This window comes from Nelumbo nucifera, chromosome 1 (assembly GCF_055504915.1).
Source record: "Nelumbo nucifera cultivar China Antique chromosome 1, China Antique-T2T, whole genome shotgun sequence".
NCBI classification, from domain to species: Eukaryota; Viridiplantae; Streptophyta; class Magnoliopsida; order Proteales; family Nelumbonaceae; genus Nelumbo; species Nelumbo nucifera.
Window position 1 is genome coordinate 158,051,022 of NC_142649.1, and position 21,486 is coordinate 158,072,507.

Here is a 21,486-nt window from a genome sequence, read left to right on the forward strand (position 1 = left end):
GTCTTGCTCTCCTCTTGCAGAGGCGGATAGAGTCGTTCCATCCATCACTTATTCACTCATAGTCATGGTCTCATGGATAATGTAATGGGTTTCTAGCAGATAAGGACAATTTTTTGCCCTTGATAAAAATATCATTCCATCGTCTTCCTCTTCAGAGAGTAGCAGAGGAAGACGATGAACAGTATTACTGCCTTTTTTGATATTTTTCTAAAAAAGTTATCCTGTTTTAATTATTTTATAAAAATATTACTTTTTATTAATATTCAGGGCAAAAAGTTGCTCTTATCTGATATAACCCCCTTTCTTTTCAACTTTTATAAATTATAATTGAATCGAATTCCACAGGCATTTCGACTCAAGGTCCACCGTTTCTCAACCATAAACGATTCCGCATTCCTCTCTGTTGACTGATAAGAATCGAATCAAGCAGACGTCTTTCGATTACAGTAATTGGCCATCTTCATTCTTCTATTTGTGCTATTTCTATTTCAGATCGGAGTCATCGGACGGCTCGATCTATGATTTTTTGTTCCTTCGCGCATAGTCTTTTAGATTAGTGAAATACTGCGATCGTTTTGTTCAAGTGCGAAAATTCGTCTTTTTGTTATTTTTCTTACTATATAACGCTGAGATAAGTTCTTTCCAGTATTCAAGCTTTCACATGTAGTGTATTTTCCCCTTTCTTCGATTATTTTATTATGTGGATATTGTTTATATTGCTGAATTGGAGATAATATGAGGCATTTACCTTAATAAATATGATCTTTTAGGCGTTCCAGAGCTTCTGTTTTGTTTGATTTTGCTAACTCTCTGAAACATTTATGGTCTGCCGCCTCTTATTTCTGTAGTGAAGCTGTGCCAATGATTACACAGGCTAGATCTGATGAAGTTTTTGAAGATTTATTCTCGTCTCTCCCTCTCTTTTTTTTTTTTTTTTAATTTCTAAACCAATATTCTGTTGAAGCAGAGCCTCTATTTTCAGTGATACTTAAAGTGGGAAGAGACATCTAGATCTGATCGATTAGTGTAGTCTCGTGATCCTTTTGATTGCTTATATATTCTTCTCTTCCATTTGTCCTCGTCCCCTTTCCCACTGCATATCTGTTTATAGAAGGAGCTTCTGTATGAAAACCATTTGAAACTGAGGAATGGCCAAATTCCCCATACGGTTGGTCCCCCCTGGTTGCAAATTCAATCCAGCATATTAACTTTTGACATGTTTTGCTGATTTCTTGAATATTGTATGATGTTTTTGTTTCAACCATCTACTTTGGTCTTTTGTTTTTAGATTGTTAGTGTTTGTGAGATCACGTGGTATTACCAACTTGGCTGCTTCTTTAATTTCCCCCCACCACCACCACAAAAAAAAAATGTTAAAGAAAGATTGTGCACTAAACAAAACAGGAAAATCATACACAAAAAAATGTAATTGCTTTTCTTACACCTCCCTCAGAAACTTTTATTGGAGTACCAAAATTGATTTGCAACTCTTGTGGTCAATGCAGTAAATTGTAAGAATGGAGGGGACTGTATTCACACCCTCTCTGGAAGGAATGAAGCATGTCAAGTCTGAAGAAGGGGAAATGTTAACCAAACCTTTCTTGGATGTGTGCAAGCTGATATTGCCTGTTATAGGTATAATTTTATGCTTTTATCCTTTTGGGTTTCAGTTGGCTGAATCAAATTTTCTCCTGATGCTTAGAGAGCAAAAAATATGATGCTTCTCTAATGAAGTTGGTCATGTTTTGTTTAGTTAAGGTCACACATATTTGCTTATTCTTGCACATAACCTTGGAATTATGGTTTGAATATGTTTCAGTGCCCTTTGGTTGTATAGTATCTACAATTGGTACTGGAAAAAAGCTTTCCATTTTATGTGTATATGCTACATTTAATAAATTCTAAGTGAACTATGGCAGATATCATCATCATCATCATCTAAGCCTGTGTGGCTGTTCCAACTATGTGGGGTCAGCTACATGAATTCTGTTATGCCATTCCAGTCCTTTTCAATATCATATCCATTGTTAAATTATGAGTCCTTAAATCTTTATTACTACTCAAACCCATGCCCTTTTTATATGCCCCTAACTCATACAAAATTGGATGTCTAAACATTGTTCCCTTAGTTCTCTTCAATACTATTATGCCTGTCAGAGACAGATCAAAAAGACAGAGAGGAGAACACAACAGATCGGTAGGTGTGTCGCTTAGTGACTGTTGACACCCTAAAAGAAATATCTATATTAAAGAAGTAAAAGGACAAGTCTGCCCTTAGTGTACAAAGGAAAAAGTACAAATAATATAGATGTACAACAAAAGAAAAGTAAAAGTACAAAAATAGCCCTGCAACTAGTTCTTCTCACTATCTCTACACTCCCCTTCAAACTGATGCCTAGGAGTGAGCATCAGTTTGTCCATGAGAAATAAGTGTCGGGCTCAAGTCATTGCTTTTGCCAACAAGTCCGCTAGTTGGAGGCTAGAGGAGACATGAGGAAGAGAAATGATGCCCTCAAGTAGAAGATCACAGATGATGTGGCAATCAACTTCTATGTGTTTGGCGCTCATGGAAGACGGGGTTGGAGGTAATTTTTATTGCACTAAGATTGTTTTCAAAGAGAGGAACTGACGGTGATGGCTCATTAAGAATGTCAAGGAGGAGAGCTCGGAGCCATATAATTTCATTGCACATTGAGGACATTATTCTGTATTCAAATTAGTAGAAGATTTTGATATAGTAGGCCGTTTCTTACACTTGAGAGTTGCCTAAGAATACACACCAGCCAGTAGTGGACTGTTGGGTATTAGGGCATCCCACCCAATTAGCATTTGGATATGCAATAAGGCTAATGGGGGATGAAGAAGAGAAGAATTTCCCATGTGATAAAGTTCCCCTCACATATCTAATAATCCGATGAACTGCAGATAAGTGTGGTTGTCTTGGGGAAGACACAAACTGGCTCACCAGTTGGACTGCATATGATATATTTGGTCGAGTTATGGTGAGATAGATTAGACTACCCACTAGTTGATGATAAAGAGTAGGGTCTTCAAGAGGAACCATCATCCTTACCGAGCTTCAAATTTAGTTCCAATGGGGTATCCACAATTTTGGAATCACTGAGATTGGCCGATTTGACAAGATTAACAACATATTTTTGTTGATTAACAAAGCAACCCCGAGAATTTTGGCTTACTTCAAGCCCCAAGAAATAAGTTAGAGGACCCAAGTCTTTCATCTTAAATGACTCACCAAGCAACCGTTGCAAGTCAGCAATTCCCTTTACATCATCCTCTGTAATGAGTATATCATCGGCATAAAGGAGTAAGATTGTCACTCCCTACTTTCGCCGTAAGGTGAATAGAGAGTGATATGAGGAACTCTGTATAAAACCAACATTAGTGATAACAGATCCGAACTTCTCAAACCATGCTCTAGGAGCTTGTTTTAAGCCATAGAGGGATTTCTTCAGGCGGCAAACAAGTTGTGGATCCAAGCAATATCCAGGAGGGGGCTTCATATACACTATCTCCTTCAACTCCCCATGGAGAAAAACATTCTTCACATCCATCTGATGAATTGTCCACTGTTTGGTTGCAGATATAGCCATCAGAAGTCGTACAATGGTCATTTTTGCTATGGGAGGCAAGGTCTCCTCATAATCTATCCCATATTCTTGTTTATACCTTTGTGCAACCAGCCTAGCCTTGTATCTGTCTAGGCTTTCATCAGATTTCAGTTTCATAGAGTAAACCCATTGACTTATGCCTCAGGTGGAGCTTTAATCAAATCTCATGTGTCATTCTCAAGAAGAGCTTGGATCTCAGAGTCCATAGCATCTTTCCAGTGTGGTATTGCTATAGCCTGTTGGTAAGATATGGGAGTATTTGTGGTAGATAAAACAACAACAAAGGAACTATGGTCCGGTGAAAAACCATAGCGGTTAGGAGGACGGGAGATTCTAGAAGAACGACGTAAGGTGAGTGCAATCGGTTTAAGAGGAGGGTCGGGAACACTTACTGGGGTATATGGAGTGACTAGATTAGCAGTTGGTGGTAGAGAGGAAAGGGGCATTGAGACTGATGTAGACCATTGCTTCTTGAAGCAAGTCCGAAGTTTCTATAGAGGTGATGTTGGTATGCTTGAAGTACCTGTAGAATCAAAACTATGCAACAAAGAAATAGAAGGAGCTGGAAATTTCACAATATGCTCAAAGAAGGATACATTCTCAAGGAAGATTACATTACGAGAAATTTGAAGACGACGTGCGAAAGGATCATAGCAAAGGAATCCCTTATGTTCAGGGTTGTACCCCATGAAGGCACACAAAATTGCTTGTGCAGTGGGCTTTGTGCATTCATGAGGTGGGAGATGAACAAAACAAGCACAACAAAAAACCCTGAGCATAGATAGATCTGGAGGTTTGTGAAAGAGAGATTGAAAAGGAGAGAAATTATTTAAGACGGATGAAGGAAGACGATTTATGAGATACACAACAGTACTGGCCGCCTCCACCCAAAACCAAGAGGGTACATGAGAATCTTGTAATAGGGTTCTGACTACACTTAATAAATGCCCATTCTTTCTTTTTGCTACCCCATTTTGTTGTGGGGTACCTGGATAGGATTTTTGGGATTGAATTCCATGTTTCAAATAAGTTTGAAAATCCCCATCAAAGTACTCTCCCCCTGAATCTGATCAAAGCATACATATTTTGGCATCAAATTGGGTAGCAACATAGGTATGAAATTGTTTAAATATAGAATAAACTTCAGAAGGAAAGAGTAAAATGTAACTCTTACATAAACCACAAGTTACGCAATCTTTATTAACATTCTTAAACGAAGTAGCAGAAACAGGTAAATTACCAAAAACAAACAACTGATCAAGTTTCGTAGAAAAAGGATGGCCAAGGCGTTTATGCCACAAATATCAATCATTATTACAGTTAAAGGACTCAAAACCATAAGTAGTAGAAAGCAAATACGAAGTAGGAGTGAGATTAACTTTGTTCTTCTCAAACTCTAGAGCAAATAGTCGTCCCAACCTATGCCCCTTCCCCTTCACCTCCCTAGTTTTCCTGTCCTATATCAAACAACCATCAGAAGAAAATCAAACAATGTTACCTTCCTCTACAAGTTGGTCAACAGAAATCAAATTGGTGGTAAGCTTGGGTGCAAATAATGTTTTGGGTAAACAAAAAGGAGAGGACTTAGAAGTAGATAAGCATGGGACATCACAACCAAGTATATCTAGTTTTTCACCATTTGCAATAACAATGTGTTTATTGGGAAGATGGGGTTTGGGATACTGACCGAAAGTGGCCCCCTATCATATGGTTAGAGGCTCTAGAGTCAATAAACTAGAGGTGATTTGGTGAAGGGCAATAGGTCGGGGACTTACCAGATAAACCAATAGTAGAGAAGGCTGAAGAGATGACTGAGGACATGAGTTGTCGAATCCGTTCTTTAGACGTACCACCGGAAGTGCCATTTTGGCCAGCCACTGAAGTAATGGAGGAGGAGGCATCTGATCCCTCTATAGTAGTCTGATAGGCCTTGTAGTTCCCTTTCTTTTGATTTGACCCACCACCTTTCTGGGGCCGAGTAGGTTATTCTCTAATGATATGGCCGAACTATTTACAATAAGTACATGTATTCTTCTTCTTGCAATGGGAGACAACATGCCCAAACTCCTTACATTCATAGCACTGTATTTTTGAAAAGTCCTTATTCCCCTTTCGTTGCTAGGAAAACAACATCAATGTTGGAATCTTTCCTTCCATCAAGAGTGGTCGTAGCAAATCTGGTTTCAGCCCTCAAGATTTCCCCAAGAATAGTATCTAGATCAGGGAGAGTTTGTCGGCTAAGGATGTTAGATCTCACAATTTCAAATTCAAGTTTGAGATGCATTAGGAAATGCATAATTTTCCTTCTATCAAAGTGCTCCTTCATATACTTCACACAACAATCTGAAGGATATTTTCCCATGTGCACTAACTCATACTCTGTCCAAAGGTTAATAAACCCTGCATAGTACTCTTGTACTTTCCTTTCTCCCTGATAGTACGAAAAGATGTCAACTTCTATTTGGTACTATCTAGAGGTGTTCAATTGCTGATATACCTTCTCAAGATACTCATACATCTCATAAGCAGTCCTATATCCTCTCATAGGTATTGCAATGTTGGTTTCAATTGATCCTAGGATCCATGATGCAATTTTTACATTATCAATCTTCCACTGATTAAGACCCTTAATATCTGAATCATCAGGTTTAGCTACTGATCCATCCAGATATCCCCAAAGACCTTTTGCCTCGACATGAAATTAAAATTCCATAGTGCCTTTTTGATGCCATTGAATCACAGGAGATAGCAAAACACACTTCCAAGCAAAAAGAAGGTTCAAATCAAAAGAAAGAAAGAGGTATCTTTCATTCGATGTCCAGAAAAGGAAACTATAAGGGCTTGACGAACTCAGAAGTGGCTCAAAACCCTTCTAAATCAAATCTGATTCAATCCAAACCAATGGGAATCAGTAGATCTGCTCTGGGCAACACCAGATCTAAAGTTTCAGCCTGATCCGATGTCTCTACAAGAAGATCCAAAGGGAAAAAGAAATCTGATGGCGCAACAGTCCAGAAAAAAATGATTTGTAAAGTTCTGATCAAAAGCTGCCCTAGAGGAGGGACTCAAGGGCACTCGAGAGCCTCCCAAATACTGTTAGGGAGTCCTCAAGATAGCAGAAAAAGAAAGGGTTGAGAAGAGGTTATATGCACAGATCAGATTGTGACCTGCTCTGAAACCATGTTAGAGACAGATTGAAAAGACAAAGAGAAGAGAACACAGCAGATTGGTAGGTGTTACTTAGTGACTGTCGACACCCTAAAAGAAATATCTATATTAAAGAAGTAAAAGGACAAGTCTGCCCTTAGTGTACAAAGGAAAAAGTACAAATAAAATAGATGTACAACAAAAGAAAAGTAAAAGTACAAAAATAGCCCTGTGGCTAGTTCTTCTCGCTATCTCTATAATACCATGTCTCATCTGCTTGCAGCATGTGTGAGAAGGGATGAGACTTGAAACATTTTACATTTGTCATCTTGTTCATGAGTGCACAGTTTATCTTTATGTGTTTTCATTCACAGAAAAACAAGGGCTGTTTCATCATATTTTTAGCACTAAAACTCATGAGATGGCCATATCATAGATTGTCTTAAGTGTCAAAATTGCTGCATGGAAGATCTTATCAAGTGCTTAGGCGATTCTTTTGTCATTCAATTTTCTTGAAGGATTCACTTGATGAGACTTGGAAAGGTGTGAATCCTCTGGATCTTGAAGGTTAGCTCATAATAACGTATACCGTAAAGCACATAGGTGGTATGACAGCGTGGCAGAAAAAAACAAAAGCAAACCTACAAGTTTACAACATTATTGCCAAAAGAATAAATAGACATCACCCAACAACTATCAGTTAATGCAGAATGATGCAGAATTGGACAAACCCTTGGATATTTTCAGAGATGAAGATCAGATGGTGTAGTTCATTTTTTTGGGGATCATATGGTGCAATTGACATACCATCATAAGCTTGCCCCTTTTATTAAAAAAGAAGTAAGGCAGAACAAATAATGTGGTTTGATTATGAGAGTTAGGACTTGGAACACACCCTTCAGTACTCTCAGTCTGTCTTTGAGGGTAGCTGGGTTTGTTGTATGAATGCAACATAATGTACTACTGAGATGCTGGTAATGAGATTATCTTCATTGGTTCTAAGGCTTGTGATTCAACCTATGATGACATGAATAATAGGTAAAAGAAGGTTTCAGAACCACAAGTAGTGTACCACTACTATGCAAATATTAGTATAACGAGAATACAACTCTAGCAACCCTTTTTTTTTTTTGCTTAATTTTAAGTTCAATTTTGTTGAGTATTACTATTTGGCTGGGATAATGCGATGATGATTACAGAATGCCTTTTTCTTCTGTTACAGACTGTATAATTAAAATAGGAAGTAAATACTAGGGAGATATGATGTTACAGACTGTATAATTAAAATAGGAAGTAAATACTAGGGAGATATGATTTATCTTGATTGTAGGACTGATTTGTAGGAATTTGATTAGTCTTCTTTCCTAACATATTCTTTCCTTACATAGAATTTGTAACTTGTATATATACATACGAGATTGATGAATATTATAACAAATTCTTTTTCTTCCTCTGTTTACTCTTGTTTTACATGGTATCAGAGCATCTAGTCTCTGCCTGCCCTTTCGTTTTTTTTTAAGTAAACAGTAGGTAGAGGAAAATTTTTGGGTGTTTCGGGTCACCTCCTTGGAGCAGTCAGAGCATCTAGTCTCTGCAAAGTCCGGCAGTCAGCAGCCCTGTGCGTGTGTCTCACACACCGCCTGAAGATTTTGCCACAGTCACACGCGCCAGCACGTGGAGGCACGTCTGTCGCCGGAAAATTTTTCGGTCGTTGTCTTTTGGCTCGCCTCGTCCTGTATAGCACATATTTGTGCTTTGTTATGTGCATATCCATTCCGGTGTTTTCAACAGGTGTGCTCCGTTGATTTTCGGTGTTCAAAATATTCTGTTTATTTGAATTTTGAGATTATGGCAGACAAGAAATCAATAGTTATGTCGGATGTTGTTCCAGTGATGTCAAAAATAACTGAGCATAAGCTTAATGGCTCTAATTATCTGGATTGGAGTAAAACTGTTCAACTATATTTTCTGAGTATTGCTATGGATAACCATTTGACTGATGACCCTCCTAATGATGACTCGAGAAAGTCTTGGTTGAGGGAGGATGCTCGTTTGTTCTTGCAGATACGCAACTCCATTGAAAGTGAGGTGGTTGGTTTAATCACTCACTGTGGATTTGTTAAGGAATTAATGAACTATCTAGAGTTATTGTACTCCGGAAAGGGGAATATTTCCCGCGTTTATGATGTGTGCAAAGCCTTTTACAGGGCGGACAAAGGCGATAGATCTCTTACAAGCTATTTCATGGATTTCAAGAAAACATATGAAGAACTTAATATGTTGCTTCCGTTTAGTACTGATGTGACTGTTCAACAAGCTCAACGAGAAAAGATGGTTGTTATGAGTTTTTTAGTTGGCCTACCTTCTGAATTTGAGACTGCTAAATCTCAGATTCTTTCCAGTTCAAAGATCTCTTCTCTACAAGATACTTTCAGTAGGGTCCTTCGTACAGAAAGTTCTCCACCTGTTCAGCCTAGTAGTGCCCTTGTCAGCCGCAATAATACATCTGAATTAGGGAGATAACAATACAGGAGTGGTAGTGGTAGAGGATCTAGCAATTATGACAGGTCAAGTAACTATGACAGGAATACTAATACTCGTGGACAGGAGTCGAGAGAGATAGTGTGTCATTACTGTCATAAGCCAGGACATATGAAGCGGGATTGCAGGAAGTTGCAGAATAAGAAAACTCAGTCAGCCCATATTGCATCCACCACGGGTACTTCTGAGAAGTCTGTTATGATATCTGCAGATGAATATGCCAAATTTGCTCAGTACCAAGAATCATTGAAACCTCAATCTACTCCTGTTACTACCATCGTCGAGTCAGGTAAACCCAATACATGTCTTGTTTCCTCCTCTTCAAAATGGGTCATTGATTCTGGAGTTACAGATCATATGATAGGTAATTCAAGTCTGTTTTTTACCTTTCAGTCACATAAATCTACCTCTCCTGTTACTTTAGCAAATGGGTCAACATCTTGTATTATTGGGTCTGGCACAATTAGTCCACCACCATCACTTCCTTTGTCATCTGTTTTTAGTTTACCTCAGTATCATTTAATTTAATTTCTGTTAGCAAACTCAGGATCTTACGACGAAGAAGATTATTGGTAAGGGACATGAGTCTGGAGGTCTCTACATCCTTGATACACAAGTTCCAAGATCCATAGCCTGTTCTGGAGTTGTAACCCCTTTTGAAGCACATTGTCGGTTGGGCCACCCCTCTCTCCATGTGTTAAAGCAAATTTGTCCTCAATTTCAAAGTTTGTCATCATTAAATTGTGAGTCTTGTCAGTTTGCTAAACACCATCGTCTTAGTTCGAGTCCTAGAGTCAATAAACGAGCTAGTGCTTCTTTTGAATTAGTCCATTCAGATGTTTGGGGTCCGTGTCCAGTTGAGTCTAAAACTGGGTTTTAAGTATTTTGTTACTTTTGTTGATGATTACTCTCGTATAAACGAGCTAGTGCTTCTTTTGAATTAGTCAATTCAGATGTTTGGGGTCCGTGTCCAGTTGAATCTAAAACTGGGTTTAAGTATTTTGTTACTTTTGTTGATGATTACTCTCGTATGACATGGTTATATTTAATGAAAAATCGTTCTAAGGTGTTTTCTCATTTTTCTGCTTTCTGTGCTATAGTTAAAACTCAATTTAATGCTTCTGTACAAATATTGAGAAGTGATAATGCTAAGGAGTACTTGTCAGAATCATTTCAAACGTACATGCTTCAGCATGGCATTCTTCATCAAACTTCTTGTGTAGATACACCATCTCAAAATGGGGTTGCTGAACGGAAAAATAGACACTTTCTTGAAACTGCAAGAGCTTTGTTATTTCAAATAAAGGTTCCTAAACCTTTCTGGGCTGATGTAGTTTCCACAGCATGTTTTTTGATTAACCGTATGTCTTCATCTGTCCTTCAGGGTAAGACTCCTTATCATGTTCTATTTCCAAATAAAACACTGTTTCCTATTGAGCCTAGGGTATTTGGGTGTACATGCTTTGTTCAGGATGTTCGTCCTCAGGTTACTAAACTAGATCCAAAATCTTTGAAGTGTTTTTTTCTTGGGTATTCTCGTGTTCAAAAAGGGTATAGATGTTATTGTCCTACTCTTCATAGATATCTTGTGTCAGGTGATGTTAATTTCCTAGAAGATACACCTTTCTTTCCATTTACTCCTCATTTAAGTCAGGGGGACGATGATGATTTGTTGATCTATACTGTCACATCATCTGTTTCACATCCTATTGAATCTGCTCCTGCCAGGCCTAAGCCACCTACAGTACAGGTTTATTCTCGGCGACCAACCCCTCCGGATCCATGTCCTGCACCAGCTCCTTCGTCGGCAGATCCAGTCTCAACTGGTCTTGTTCCTTCGTCATCAAAACCAGTCTCTAATGATGATCTTCCTATTGCTCTTCGTAAAGGTAAGCATAAGTGTACTTATCCAATATCTTCATTTGTGTCTTATAATCATTTGTCGTCCTCTTCTTGTTCTTTTATTGCATCTCTTGATTCTATCTCTGTTCCTAAGACTGTTAAAGAAGCCCTTTCTCACCCTGGATGGCGTAATGCTATGATTGAGGAGATGAATGCTTTAGAGGACAATGGTACTTGGACCTTGGTAAATTTACCTGCAAATAAGAAGGCTATTGGGTGTAAATGGGTGTTTACAGTTAAAGTCAATCCTGATGGGTCCATTGCCCGATTGAAATCCTGTCTTGTTGCTAAAGGATATGCTCAGACTTATGGAGTGGATTATTCTGATACCTTTTCTCCTGTTGCTAAACTTATGTCAGGTTGTTTATTTCTATGGCAGCTACTTATAATTGGCCCCTTCATCAGTTAGACATCAAGAATGCTTTTCTTCATGGGGATCTTCAAGAGGAAGTTTATATGGAGCAACCGCCTGGCTTTGTTGCTCAGGGGGAGTATGGGAAAGTTTGCTATCTTCACAAGTCTCTGTACGGGTTGAAGCAGAGTCCTCGCGCCTAGTTTGGAAAGTTTAGTCAGGCAGTCGAGAATTTTGGTATGAAGAAAAGTAAGTCTGATCATTATGTTTTCTTCAAGCACTCTGCTACCGGCATCATTTTGTTAGTTGTGTATGTGGATGATATTGTCATTACAGGGAGTGATACTACAGGGATTTCATCCCTTAAATCCTTTCTCCACACTCAGTTTTATACCAAAGATTTTGGAATGTTGAAATACTTCTTGGGTGTTGAGGTAACAAGAAGCAAGAAGGGAATATTCTTATCTCAAAGGAAATATGTACTTGACTTATTGTCTGAAACGGGAAAGTTGGGAGCTAAGCCATGTAGCACTCCAATGGTTCCTAACTTGCAGCTCACAAAAGATGGTGAATTATTTGAAGATCCTGAGAGATATAGAAGATTGGTTGGAAAGTTGAATTATCTTACTGTAACTCGTCCAGATATTGCGTATTCAGTTAGTGTGGTGAGTCAGTACATGTCCTCTCCAACAGTTAATCACTGGATAGTTGTAGAACAAATTTTGTGCTACTTAAAAGGAGCACCTGGGCGAGGAATTTTGTATGGCAATCATGTTCATACTAGAATTGAATGTTTTTCAGATGCTGACTGGGCAGGATCCAAGGAAGATCGAAGGTCTACTTCAGGCTATTGTGTATTTGTTGGAGGGAATCTAGTTTCATGGAAAAGCAAGAAGCAGAATGTTGTCTTACGTTCGAGTGCAGAATTAGATAGAGCTATGGCCAAGTCTGTGTGTGAAATAATGTGGATATATCAGCTTCTGACTGAAGTAGGTCTTAAAACTTCAGTACCAGCCAAGTTGTGGTGTGATAACCAAGCTGCTCTTCACATTGCATCTAATCCTGTTTTCATGAACGAACTAAGCATATCGAGATTGATTGCCATTTCGTTCGTGAAAAGATTCAGCAAGGTTTGATTTCCACAGGTTATGTGAAAACAGGAGAACAACTGGGAGATATCTTCACGAAGGCTCTTAATGGGGTTAGGGTTGATTATCTTTGCAACAAGCTGGGCATGATTAATATCTATGCTCCAGCTTGAGGGGGAGTGTTACAGACTGTATAATTAAAATAGGAAGTAAATACTAGGGAGATATGATGTTACGGACTGTATAATTAAAATAGGAAGTAAATACTAGGGAGGTGTTACAGACTGTATAATTAAAATAGGAAGTAAATACTAGGGAGATATGATGTTACAGACTGTATAATTAAAATAGGAAGTAAATACTAGGGAGATATGGTTTACCTTGATTGTAGGACTGATTTGTAGGAATTTGATTAGTCTTCTTTCCTAACATAGAATTTGTAACTTGTAATATACATACGAGATTGATAATAATATAACAAATTCTTCTTCTTCCTCTGTTTACTCTTGTTTTACATCTTCTAACAAGTTCTGATGGATTTGTTGTTTCCATGCCAAGACAAGTGAAATTTGTTCCTTCCTTGAAATTTGTATGAAATTTCTTGAATTTTTTTTCTTTATTTTCTTAGGAATTTATTTGGCATAAGCTTTCTGCTACTTTCTTAAGTTTACTTGTACTGCCATTACATTACCATGTAAATATGTAATGAAATCTTTTTTGAGAAAAAGGTAAATATGTAATGAAATCTTTTTTGAACAAAAGGTAAATATGTAATGAAATCTATGCACTACTCTGTTCTGCCAAAACGCAATACGATAAGTTCAGAAGCATAATGATGAAATGACTTCTTGAATTATTTATAATGCCAGATAAGTTTGGAGCTGCTATGGCACTTGTAAAGTCTGATATTGGTGGTAATATTTCGGTAAGCTGATCTCTTTTCTGATGCATTTCCATGATTGATGCTCTCCTTTTGATTGAGGTTGGGATTAAATTATCTTTCTAATATTCAAGATGTCTTCTTATTCTTTCCTTTATTCCTATCCGTTTTTCGTGTTACTGAATTTTAGTTAAGTTGTCATTTAAGTATGTGGCTCAAGGAATGTTCAGCTCATTTGATTGGATATCTCTAACTATACTTCATATTTATGATCTGAATTTGGAGTATTAAAGCAACATATACACTTAACGTTCCAAGTTGAATTAACCGATTATGGGAATGCCTATTTACCACTCAAGCGACTTTTTCAACTAAGGCTTGGTGCCCTGGTGGAACCATATCATTGTTAGGAGAGGCTGGAGTAAGATAATTCCATCTTCCCAAGTATTTCAAGGAGTGCCTAGATAGACTAAAAGGTCCAAAAAGGATTTATGTATGCTTGGTCACTTAGATGATCATGATTGTAAATTGTGGCATGACATGAGACAAAATAACAAAGAAGGGTGGGAAGAGTATAATCAGTATTTACTACTCGCATCATTATTCATTATAACCAAAAAAACACTTGCTGTTAAACGTTTGTAGAGTGTAACTATGAAGCCTTTGACTGAGTAATTGAAAACGACTGTTCAATATTGAGCAAGTTTCATATTGCTTTGATATCCCAACAGATTAAAACCCCTCTCAACATCTTCTCAGAACAACACTAATTCAACTCCTTGTCTTTGACTTCAAATGTGTAGTTAAAATCTTGGAGTTGTAGATTGATCCACTTGGTCTTCACTCCAAAAAAAAAGTTTCAAATTGAATGGGATTTTCTAATCCGGATTTCTGAAGATAGAATTTTTTATGACTCTTAAATGAAAATCTCTATTGATTCTTTTCTTGCAGAGATTGGAATCAAAATATTGTTCCAACCCTTCAGAATTTAACCTCTTGTACAGCATGGTACGAGCAGAGGTTGAGGCTAAAACTGCAAAAGCTTCATCCAGTTGCACCAATGGTCTTCTCTGGTTAACAAGGTATAGCTGTCTGTCTGTGCTTGTGTGTGCGTCTAAATATTAACTACAGTATTATTTTTCTCTTATGAAGTTGTTTGGTTGTATATATAGATGTAAGCATTACACATGCAAGTGCAACCATTCATACATCACCATTCATGTATTAATTAAAGCATGATTGGATGGCTTACTCAGGGCAATGGATTTCTTGGTTGAACTGTTTCGGAATTTGTTGGAGCATCCCGATTGGACTATGTCTCGAGCTTGTACTGAGTCCTACAACCAAACCCTGAAAAAATGGCATGGCTGGGTTGCGAGTTCAAGTTTCACTGTATACTTCTCAAGCCTCTTAATATGGTTTCTCAATGGTTTTGCAACATATGAAAATATTCTGAATATTTTCCTGCCATTAGTATGTTCCTTGACAATGGCTCTCAAAGCATGTTAACCTATATTCTAACTATGGTCTTCAGTATCATGAAATTGGTTATTTTCTGAATTTTTCCTTTTTCTTTATGTTTATTCCAAACCTTCTTCCCTCTATTTCTTCATTGAGGTGATAGTGCAACTACTTTGCCTTCGACTCTAGTCCTCTAAATATTAAGCCTTTTGGTTGCTTCTGATCCAAAGATTGGATAGAGGAGATTAATCAGACTGAGAGCTCTCTACAGATACATTTTTCAAATCCATTTGAATTCAAATCCTGGGCTCATCATAAAAAGTTGGCATGAGATGTAATTAGTTAGGTTTTAGAAACTACCATGACTCCATAAGAGCTTCAGTATCAAAACTAACACTGAATAATTCCAGCTAAAAATACCTGTTTGAAATTATTTATTATTATTATTATTATTATTACATGCAAAACAAAAGGTTGTTTCATATTTTCGTTTCTTTTACTTATTATGTGCTGAAATTTCAGATTGCCATGAAACTTGCTCCAGACAGGAAGAAGTTCATGGAGGTTATAGGGGGTACAGGTGATCTCAATTCTGACATTGAGAAGTTCTGCTCAAACTTTGCTCCACTTCTTGAAGAGAACCACAAGTTCCTTGTAAGTGCTTCATTGCATAGGAGATGATTAATTTTCTATGAAGTAATTCTGCATATACCAGACTAACTATGCTGTAGTCAAATTTAATAGTTTTTACATAGGCAGTCAAATTTATTAGTTGAATCCAATAAAAAATAGTCATTCTAAGGGGACAAGAGAAAAATTTAAGTGTTTTATAACTTAGAAGGAAAAGATGTCTAGGTAAGGAATAAAGGGGTGAGAATCAAGGATCCAGATAAACGAGTTAAGTGCATCTAAGAAAATAAAATGAATGAGATGGATTAGACTTTAGAGATTGAAAAAGGGGGGAAATGCTGTCTCTATAAGGATATAATTTTGTTAGATGGTTAGCATCAGAGAAATGAAATTCTTATTGCATGTTCCATGAGAGAATCTTTATTCTTCATGCTATGATACATTCATCATCTTGGTTATTTTAACTTCACCGCAGGCTAGTGTTGGCTTGGATGATCTGAAAGCATCCTGAAGAAAGAAGTTCTTCCGGTCCTGATAAGCACAGATATCTCCATTCAAATCCTTTATTTCTTCAAATCTAGAGCATAACCTGTAAACTTTAGAGCAAATAGGTTATTAGTATTTAGAATTCAAAGTACAACATTTTCTTTCCCCTTTTTGGCTACTATGGAATTCTCTTCAATTTATGATATCGATGCAACAAACATGAGCCTACCAATCTTTACTTCAAATCACCAGTTTATCTTTCTTTTACTTCTCTTTAATACAAACATAATCTGTATTCTGAGATCAAATTTGAACATCAGAGATTGAATGAATGGTAGCCTCATTGAAGCACAGGGGATATGAAGGGGGGGAAAAGAATTAAATAGATAGGGAAATGTATCTTCATCTTGGAAATATAGCTGTCTTTGGCATGATTTCAAAGAATTAATTCAAGGATCACTTTTGAGTTTAGATTTATGAGAACTATTAGAACTCATATTTTTTCTAGGCTCAAAACTCGTTCTAAGAATTGATTCTTTGAAGCTAAAAAATTTAGCTTAAAAAATTTGGGCTCAAAACACATTCTTCAAATAGTGATTATTTAGAGCAGAATTTTAACCAAACATTGCCTTGAGTCTCTCTGCGGTTTGGCATTGTTTGGGTTATGGCAACTCAACCTCGATTTTGTCTTTTGCATAATTTGAAGTCCAGATTTTCCGGTGTTAAATTTCAAATCAAGTATTGTAGCGGAAAAAAAAATCAAATCAAATCAAGTGGTTGTGGCTTGATTGCATAGAGTTGCCTGATTGCCAGGAACTACAAACATGACGCAAACGGATCCGATCAACTTCTTGGGGTAATATCCAAATCAGATCAGAAAAGACCCACCAGATTGAATTCCATCTGATATCTTATGGATATGTAGAATATATATTCGAATTCAATTTATTTATATATTCAGATATCTGAATTGAATTATATTTGATTAAAATACTAATAAATTTATATAATACTAACATAAATTTATACTATTGAATATAAAATAAAATTATGGTATAAGAAGACAATAAGTATATCTAACCACAATCTCACTTGATTCTAAACAACTTTAATAGTTAATATACATTACGCAGATCCGATAGGATTAAACAATATCTAAATTCGATCTGATTACTAAACGGATCATATTTTCAGATCCTATTCGACCCAATTATGGCTAAACAGATACCTAAATCCGAATTGAATTGGAATTCAAATTGGATTAAATTTGATCGTCCAAAAGGCACATCTCCAACTCATGGTCCTGTCCCTGGAAGTATGCAGGGTTCAAGCTTCCAAGTATCAATCGTTTTCATACTGTATTGTATGATAGGTATCGGTTTTTAGCATAATCTAAAACGCTATATACTTGGATTTAGGGAGTTCCTATATGTTTAAACACTAGAACTCCCAACATATTCACCTCCGAAATACTTGACTGAAAAAATAAAAGAAATCAAGTATCATTATTTACCGAGGGTTGGTCCAGTTGGTATGTTAGCTGGTTCCTTCCAACAAGGTGGGGATTCGAATACCGCTATGAACACTGAGATTTTAATTGCAAAAAATAGATAAGTCCTTAAAATAAGGAATGCCAAATGCAGCATAAGTGTGGTACTGTACTATTCAAAAACAGCCCTTGTGAGGGATTCCAGTGTATCACCAAAAACCTATACACACACACACACACTAGTGGGCCCTCGTGCGATGCACGGAATTGGACTTAAAACTTAATGTTCTATGGAGCTACACAACCGAGGTGTAGGGATGGCAATTTTCTCCATCCCCACCAACTACCCAACCTCCCAAATCAGGTGGGGATGGGATGGAGATTGCTTTAGTGGGGATAGGGTGGGGATGGAATTAATAGGAATACTTGATTGGGGATGGGGAGTGAAGTCTACACCCAACCCCAACCCCGATTATAGATACATATGTGTGTGTGTGTATTAAATATATGTGTATATATTATATTAAATATATAATATTATTTATGTTATTTATAATATTTTTGAATTATATATATCAAAATATATTTAAAATATTATTTGCATTTTAATTTTCCTTTATTTTAAATAAATATCTTTCTAAAAACAAACTTTTAATTAAAAAACAGGGATTCAAGTCCTTGGTGGGGAAGCCCTCTTTGTGAAAGATCAGGAATGCAGGATAAAATTTTTGGCAGGGATTAATTTAAAACTCGAGGTTGGGATGGGGAGTATGATCCCCGCCCTGGACCTGCCCATTGCCATTCCTACCATGGGGGTCATCCCCTATAACACCCCCCAAACCCATAAATATAGTTCCATTAATTATGGTAATTATAAATGTAGTATCCAATACTTATGGAAATTATTAAAGTTTTTCAATTATTTATTTGAAAATTGGAAATTTTATAATTCAATTTTCACTAAATTAACAAAATAATTAATTATTGCTACAAATTATAGTAAATATCAAAATTACTGAAAATAAAAAAAAATAATTTTATATTTATTGAAATTAATTTTCCACTAAAAAATTAATGGAAATTTTTGTTATTGTTTGATATTATCATTAAATATTAATAAATTGACCAAAATAACTGAAAATATCAATAACTACTTATTGCTAAAAATTACTTATAATTTTTAATTATTAAATTTGCATTTATTAATATTTTTATTAATTTTTAATTTTTAGTAATTATTGATTTCAATAATTAATTTTCAAAAAAATCTGAAATTAAATTATCAAAATCAGTAATTTTCATAAAGTAATTCTTGGTAATTAAAATTTTCAATTTACCAAAATTACAAAAAAATTATAGTTTAGGTGTTGTTATTTACTAAGTAATATTCAATAATATTAGTAATTATTGAAAATATAAAAAATATTTCACAAATTAATTTAATTAATTAATTTACCCATGTTTTTGGCTTTTAGATGGTTTATAATATAGATTAAGAGGTGTTTTAGGAGGAATTTTAGATGGGAGAGATTGTTTAGGAGAAATTTTAGGAGGGGGTTGAGCCAATTGGTAACATAGAGAGAGAGAGAGAGAGAGAGTTGGAGTGGAACTCTAGTGAAAAAGAGAGGGCTGCCATGTGGCAATATAGATTAAGAGGTGTTTTAAGAAGAATTTTAGGTGGGAGAAATAGTTTAGGATAAATTATAGGAGGGGGTTGGCCAAGTGATTGAAAACATGAGAGAGAGATTTGGAGGGGCCTAATTGATATACAACTTTTGCGAGATCGGCTTTAGTTCACAAGATTGTGCTCACACTGTTCACAGAGCCTTTTGCAGCCTTGCATTGGGAATATCTTTGTACTTATATACTTTTTTCATGGGGAGATATTCCCAATGCAAGGCTGCAAAGGCTGTGCGAACGGTGTAAACATTGAAGCCAATTTCAACTTTTGCATAGGCCATGTATAGAGGATATCAATTCTCTTGCTTTCGAATATCACATATGACTATCACCCTATATATCAATTCTCTAGTCTCTGAATACCTTTCATGTCCAAGAAGATCAATCATTAACCTGTAAGGAGTTAAATGAACACTCAAAAAGTAGTTGAGTATTGCTTAGGTTTTGTTTGGAAGGAGTACAAATACAAATATATTGTTGGATTTTAACCTCACTAGAGATTAAATCTAATGGGGTTTGATTGATTAATTACATGAAAATACTTGCACATATATCTTGAAAATAGTTTTTAAATCTCATACTAAAACCAATTTTCAACTTGTTTCTCTTCTTTAAAGCCTTGTTCCATATTGGAAAATTACTAAACTTGTTTTGAGTTTTTAAGTAGATGCCTCTTTACACTCCTTAGAATTATAAGAGGAGAGTGTGGAGGCTTGCTATATTGTGAAACACGTGTGCACGCGTATGTGTGGCGCAATGATTTTTTTGGTGCGAAGGTTAAACTACACCAAAAGGTACATTTTAAGAAAATCTAATGGTCATGGTTTGATCGGGTGTGATCAAGAGGTATTATTCAAAAGTTAATTGTTAACTAACTTTGAACAGTGACAAACTTTGAAATTGTGACTGCACAAAGAGCTTCTTTGAACCAGCACCTTTCTCTTCAAGAAGACTCTCCAGAATTATATATGGAGTGTGAATCAAGCAAATAAACACAAAAGTTTTGAAAAATCACTCTTATCTCTCTCAGCCCGATATGCTATTGTCTCATAGAAGGTTTCTTCGGAGATTCTTCAACTTTGTTGGTTTCAAATTCTCGCCCAAGGCTCTATTGTATCTTGGGAATGAATTTGCTTGTAACTCGACAGCAAACTCAGTAAAACTGAGTAGGGGCAAATAACGTTCTAAAGAAAGTGTCTTTAGACATGACTCAGAGCTTCTCCTCCAAGTCTTCGTGACCCCAATTCCCAACATATATAGAATGCAAAGTCATATACTTTGTATGTATTTGTATTATACATATTGGTATTATTACTCCTTCCAAACCGAGCGATAATTCTGAAATCTAACATACTTATTCTAAACTAGAAGAATGGCTTCCCTATCATGCAACCGAGTCTACATACTTTTGCAATGCTGCCCTCTTACACTCTCACATATAGCCTAAATATTTGTTTCACAAGAAAGACAAAGAAAAGCCAACTTTTGCTTCGAAATAAGAAATTACCAAAAGAAACCCAAGTATACCATTAAGTTACTAAGGATCAAGCCAAAAACCTAACAAACTTCATCATCTTGAGGAGATTTTATTTAATGGGGCTACACAACCATTGGGGGGGGGGGGGGATTAACCATTGAAACAATTAACTGCTTGTTTCAGTTCGGTTCGGTTTGAACTAATACAAAAACCGGTAGTACTGGTTTGGTTTGCAAAATATGCCCATGGTTCGGTTAACCGAACCGTGGACACCCTTAATCCAAACCCTCCCTAACCCTACCCTCCCCGCATTCAAGGGTAGGGGCGGGTTGGGTTTAGAACATGCATCTAATACTAGTACGGGTTGTAGAATCCTAAAACCCGTCCCTGCCCCAAAACCCATTTTTCAAGCAAAAAAATGGGATTATAGCTGATAAGGGCAATTTTTGGGCCCTAATATCAATAAAATAATCATTTTAATATAATTTCTAAAATAGGTTAGCTTTGTAAAAAATATATCAAATAAGGGAAAAATTATTATTCATCTTCTTCCTCCTCCAAACCACTTCCGTCCTAGCCCCGTGAACCTCAATGACCACCATCCATCAGCGCTGCTACCGCCGCCACCTCCGTCAATGCTCATGTAAAATATTGTTGTTTTCTATCGATCTGGAGAAGAAGGTCGCGGGGCTGCTGCTGTTCATGTAAAATATTGTTTTGTGCC

General features: G+C 36.5%; 1 protein-coding gene across 4 annotated transcripts; it reads left to right on the plus strand.

Moving 5' to 3' along the window:
* The first annotated feature begins 301 nt into the window (after positions 1 to 301).
* On the plus strand, positions 302 to 16,467 carry LOC104602825 (glycolipid transfer protein 1-like). 4 transcript variants are annotated; one of them, XM_010266662.3, is made up of 7 exons: positions 302 to 446; positions 1,506 to 1,635; positions 13,529 to 13,584; positions 14,491 to 14,621; positions 14,796 to 14,931; positions 15,523 to 15,654; positions 16,106 to 16,467. In XM_010266662.3, the coding sequence occupies exons 2-7, from the start codon at positions 1,518 to 1,520 to the stop codon at positions 16,139 to 16,141; spliced, it is 609 nt and encodes a 202-aa protein (XP_010264964.1). In that variant the 5' UTR covers positions 302 to 446; positions 1,506 to 1,517; the 3' UTR covers positions 16,142 to 16,467. The 4 variants fall into 4 exon arrangements, with proteins under 4 accessions (XP_010264964.1, XP_010264966.1, XP_010264965.1 ...); XM_010266664.3 differs by having other exon boundaries at positions 442 to 583; XM_010266663.2 differs by lacking the exon at positions 302 to 446 and adding an exon at positions 510 to 663.
* The last annotated feature ends 5,019 nt before the right edge of the window (positions 16,468 to 21,486 follow it).